Source organism: Jatropha curcas, unplaced genomic scaffold (genome assembly GCF_041381405.1).
Source record: "Jatropha curcas cultivar XTBG-Jc1 unplaced genomic scaffold, XTBG_Jcur_1.0 HiC_scaffold_155_pilon, whole genome shotgun sequence".
Classification (NCBI taxonomy): Eukaryota; Viridiplantae; Streptophyta; class Magnoliopsida; order Malpighiales; family Euphorbiaceae; genus Jatropha; species Jatropha curcas.
Window position 1 is genome coordinate 7,800 of NW_028322385.1, and position 5,540 is coordinate 13,339.

At 40.8% G+C, this 5,540-nt stretch overlaps 1 protein-coding gene across 1 annotated transcript; it reads right to left on the reverse strand.

Moving 5' to 3' along the window:
- Positions 1 to 977: 977 nt before the first annotated feature.
- Positions 978 to 3,269, reverse strand: LOC149492028 (uncharacterized). The gene is made up of 2 exons (XM_089716915.1): positions 2,431 to 3,269; positions 978 to 2,361 (listed from the first exon to the last, which is right to left on the reverse strand). Exons 1-2 carry the CDS (start codon positions 3,267 to 3,269, stop codon positions 978 to 980), a joined length of 2,223 nt encoding a protein of 740 aa, XP_089573041.1.
- Between the last annotated feature and the right edge of the window lie 2,271 nt (positions 3,270 to 5,540).

Below are 5,540 nucleotides of genomic sequence, written 5' to 3' on the forward strand. Positions count from 1 at the left end.
GGGCGGGCGTGCCCGCCCAGCTGGGCGGGCATGGCCGTCCAAGCTGGGCGGGTGTGCCCGCCTAGACTGGGCGGGCATGGCCGCCCTAGCTGGGCGGGCGTGCCCGCCCTTGAGGGTGGGCATGCCCACCCCGAGGGTGGGCATGCGTGCCTTTCTCTTTTTCTCTTCTTTTTTTTCGTTCCGGAGGCTTTTCCGGGAGTTTCGGACCTCCAAAAAATATTTCGAGACCAGTTCCGTGATCCTCGTAATTTTCGGACGTTTCAAGTACCATATTGGCACACTTCCGGTGAACTTTCTGAATGACCTCCGGTCCGGCCGGACTGTTTGCAGTCTGGAAAAATTGGCTCTTTGAGCCTCAAAATTGAGGTATTCATAGACGATTGCAGCCGCAGTCGCCGGCGGCTGCCGCCGCCGGCGATAGCGGCTACCGCTGCCTTTAAGGGCGGCCGCGGCCGAGAAAACTGGCTTTTTTTTAGCCTTAAAATTTGAGTATTCACAGCGTGATGCATAAGCAATAACATTTCTATCCTGCATCAACACACAACCTAATCCATTATGAGAAGCATCACTATAAACAGTAAACTCTGTACCTGGAGTAGGTAAAGTCAAAACTGGAGCTTCAGTCAAACACTTCTTCAGCTTATCAAAGCTCTCCTAACATTTATCTGTCCATTCAAATCTAACGTTCTTTCGCAATAGTTTAGTTAAGGGCAAAGCAATGATAGAAAATCCCTTAACAAACCTGCGATAATAGCCAGCCAAACCCAAGAAACTACGAATCTCGGAAACATTCTTTGGTGGCTTCCAACTGGAAATAGCCTCAATCTTACCAGGATCCACTGCAATACCCTCTGCAGATACAATATGACCAAGAAAAGCAACTTGTGCTAACCAGAATTCACATTTAGAAAATTTAGCATAAAGTTGTTCTTTTCGAAGAGTTTGAAAAATAATTCTTAGATGCTTATCATGCTCTTCTATATCTTTGGATATATCAGAATGTCATCAATAAAAATCACAACAAACTGGTCAAGGTAAGGCCTGAAGATCGTGTTCATCAAAGCCATGAATGCTGCTGGAGCATTAGTTAATCCGAATGGCATAACGAGAAACTCATAATGGCCATAGCGAGTCCTGAATGCTGTCTTAGGAATACTCTGCTCTTTAACTCTGAGTTGATGATACCCCGATCTCAAATCTATCTTAGAAAATACAGAAGCACCCTTAAGCTGATCAAAGAGATCATCAATCCTTGGCATAGGATACTTATTCTTGACTATGACCTTATTCAATTGGCGGTAATCGATGCACAACCGCAAACTGCCATCTTTCTTCTTTACAAATAGCACTGGAGCTCCCCACGGTGACACACTAGGACGAATAAACCCCTTATCAAGTAACTCCTGTAATTGCGCTTTCAATTCTTTTAATTCAGCAGGAGCCATCCTGTAAGGAGTAATGGAGATCGGTTGAGTCCCTGTCATAACCTCAATCTCAAATTCAACTTCCCTTTTTGGAGGCAATCCTGGTAACTCTTCTGGAAAAACATCTGGAAAGTCACACACAGTAGGAATGTCTTTAAGATTAGGAGTACCTATCCTTATGTCAACAATGTGAGCTAGGTATGCCTCACACCCATGACGAATCAATTTCTGAGCTAAAGCTGCAGTGATCACAGATGAAGGAAGTATCTGTCTCTCACCCTGTATTACCACATCTACATATTCTGGCAGTTTAAATATAATCTTCTTAAGATCACAATCAACCACTGCCTGATATTTATTTAACCAATCCATGCCCAAAATAACATCAAAATCTCTGAAGGGCATCTCAACTAAATCAGAAAGGAATACATGACCTTGAATCATGAGTGGGCAATCACGATATAATCTGTTAACAATAACCTCCTGCCCTAAAGGACTCGATACAAGCACATCATAACCCAATCTCAAACAAGGAACAGATGCATAACAAGAAATCCCAGCACTAATATAAGAGTGAGATGATCCAGGATCAAACAAAACATAAACATCATGATTAAATAAAGAAAATATACCAGCCACTACATCAGCTGAATCGGCATCCTGCCTCTGCCTCATAGCATAAACTCTAGCTGGTCCACCAATAGGCTCTGGTTGATTCACTGTCCCCTGACTACCCGACATGCTACCTCTACCTCTGCCCCTACCTCTGCCTGCAGACTGAGAAGATCCATAACTAGCAGCTGGTCTTTGAATCGATCCCTCTGTGGCTGCATATGTCGTAGTCATTCTCGGTCTAGGGCAATCCCTCACAAAGTGTCCAACCTCGCCACAGTTAAAACATGCTCCTGTGGTCAACTTACACACTCCTCCATGATATCTACCACAATGAACACAACTACGAGTAACTGGAGGAGCTCGTGGAGGTGGCAAAGGTGGTCTAAACTACCTCTGGCTCTGTGGCCTCACACTGCTAGATCTAGGAGGAAATGGACCAAAGAATCTCCTCTTCTTGCTACTAGAGCTACTAGCCCCTGGGAAAGTCCTCCTGACACTCTTCTCCTTCTCTGTAGCAATTTCTTGCTCAACCTTCTCTTGATTCAGAGCTTGTGATACCAATGCAGAAAAATTCTCATGTTCAAAGCCGATCACATGACTCTTAATACTGGGCTTCAATCCCTGTTCAAATCTCTTGCACCTGTCCCTGCCTGTAACTAACATACTCGCAGCATAATAACTCAACCGAGTAAACTCCCTCTCATACTCAGCTACAGTCCTATGATCCTGTCTGAGCTGCAGAAACTCCTCTATCCTGGCATCCACATAGGTAGATGGAACATACTTTTTCTTGAACTCCCTCAGGAAGTCTACCCAAGTCAGAACTGGTGGCTGCACTTTGCTCCTAGGAACTGTCTTCCACCACTCATATGCATCTTCCTGAAGTAAAGAGACTGCATAATCGTACTTCTGGGCATCATCACATTGGAGCTTTAAGAAAACCCTATCAATCCTCTCTAGCCACTGCTCAGCTACCATCGGGTCAGTGGTGCCTGAAAACTCTGTGGCCCCATACTTAACCAACTTATCATACTGTCTAACTGGCTGCTGCTGCTGCTGTAAGTTACCTGCCAATTGTCTCAATAACGCAGCCATCTGCTGGGCTATAGGGTCAGCAGCTGGCGCAACAGGAACATCAGAACCCTCGGGAGCATCACCAATCTCTTCCTGCCTCGCCTCAGAGTGCTCCTCAGGAGGATTAAAATTATCTCCCTGACCAACACCCTCCATACTATCTATCAAAACCAAAACGCTCTCTGTATACTATCACAGAAAAACATTCATCATATTAGAATATTGTATGATGTAGATATCCAACAATTAACAGTCATGTCATATTTGAGCAGATTACATTTCACATTTATATTCATCAAAAATATGATCCAATATGCAATTAAAACCGCTCTGATACCAAAATAAACATTTCACACCTTACCTTACTGTAAGACATGGCATGTCGCCCGTAATATACTTAATAAGCACTTAAGTCTTATAAATGTTTACTAAGTATACTACAAGGGACTTAATACTGTTGATTCATTCATTTATATCTTGTAGAAAAGTAGATTTAATTATTAAATGTAAAACTCTTTTTGGTTCTTTCATCTATTATAAAGAAATGTCTTTTCTTCCGTAATTTACTAAACATATGAAACATAACTTCCATTAAGCTCAATATGATTGCTTAAACATTAATTATATTAGCAAAAACATAAAAATGGTTCCATAACCCATAAGCCCATTGATGGTTTAATTACATATTGAAATCCTTTCAAACCTTAGATACATAATAGAAATTCATACAATCATAATTTACATGTATCTGCTCAAATATACATAGATGTTCTGTTAATGTTTAATACATCATACATGTTCCAAAAGAAGTCAAATATACAATAGCTACATCAGTAGCATACTATCTACATCAAACAAAAATGATCTTCTCCTAGTTCTTTTTCCTTGCCTTTTCCTGCGATAGCACAAAAGCAACTATCGCTAAGCATTTTGCTTAGTGGTGTACTATTATAAAATAAACACAAATTTATCAAATCAAACTCTTTATATGAAATAATGAATCATAAGTCATAAACCCACCATGTTAAAGGAAATAAGAAAAAAAAAACGATACCATTTAAATCTTAAATTCATAATGTAGTCTTTACAGCTTTTATAGAATCAATTCTGAGGGCCATCAGTGTCTAATGTGCACATCTAGACCTGCTATCTACAACCTCAATCTGTGATATGATTTCAACAGAAGAGGGAGCAATCTACAACCTCAACATGGAGGGAGAATTTCATATAAATCATATATCTTCTAGTGATGATATCCATATTCAATCGATCGTAATATCAACTTCAACAAATGAAGTGATATTCGGGTAATAACCATGTCTATATCAGCTGTAACATTTTTAAACCATTCCATTCATGTAATAATATTAAAATCACTATGGGCAACATTTCATTTCACAAACACTACTAAAACCATTCAGTCACTGTGAACACCCCAATTTTGAGGCTCAAAGAGCCAGCTTGCCCGGACTGCAAGCAGTCCGATCGGACCGAATGCCATTTTGGAAGTTTATCGAAAGTATGCCAATATGGTACTTGAAACGTCCGGGACGTCGCGAGGATCGCGAAACCGATCCCGAAATTTTTCTCGGAGGAGCTCCCGAAAAAACCTCCGGAGCGAGATTTAGTAAAACCACCAGGCGTGGCGGCCCCGTCGCCGGCCGCCGAGGCAGGCGGCCCGAGCCGCCGAGGCAGGCGGCCAGGCCGCCGAAACAGTCCGATTCGCCTATAAATAGTGGCCCCGGCACTCCGTTTTCCTCACTCAGTCTGTGTTGACGGACGCTCTTCTCCCTACGCTCTTTGCGATTCTTTACTGCTTTCTTGCATTTTTTAATTTAGTTTTATTTTATTGTTGTGATACTTGGTCACTTAAAACTAAATTAATTAACATTCCCGTAACGAGGAGCTTAACCTGGAGTTAAGAAGTGGCCGTCGATTAAATCAGGTACATGAACTAAACTCTGCCTATTTAATTTAGCATTTCATACATTCTTCTCTTCTACTCCTAATAATTCTATAACTGCATAAATGCATTCATGACATCTTTAGGCAAATAAACTGCCTCAAATAAATAAGTTTAGGCTAAATGCCCGGTTAATTAATAATCGTGGTATTAAAGCCTAAATCCGACAATATTGGCTTAAAATACCTAGTTAATTAATAGCTATGGTATAATCGCCTTTATTTCGAACAAATCTGGCTTAAGTCCAATTAATCAATAATTGTGGCTAAAAAGCTTTAATTCAAACACATTTTTATTAGCAATAAAATTGCCTACATTACAATCCAGTTAGTCAATTTTTTGGCAAACACATTGCCCATAAAATAGATTAACTACTTTCAGCGACAAATCGCTTAAATCAATCTTTTGGCAAAATGCCTTAAATTAATCAACTTATTTTGGCTAAAAGCCTTAAATCAATCATT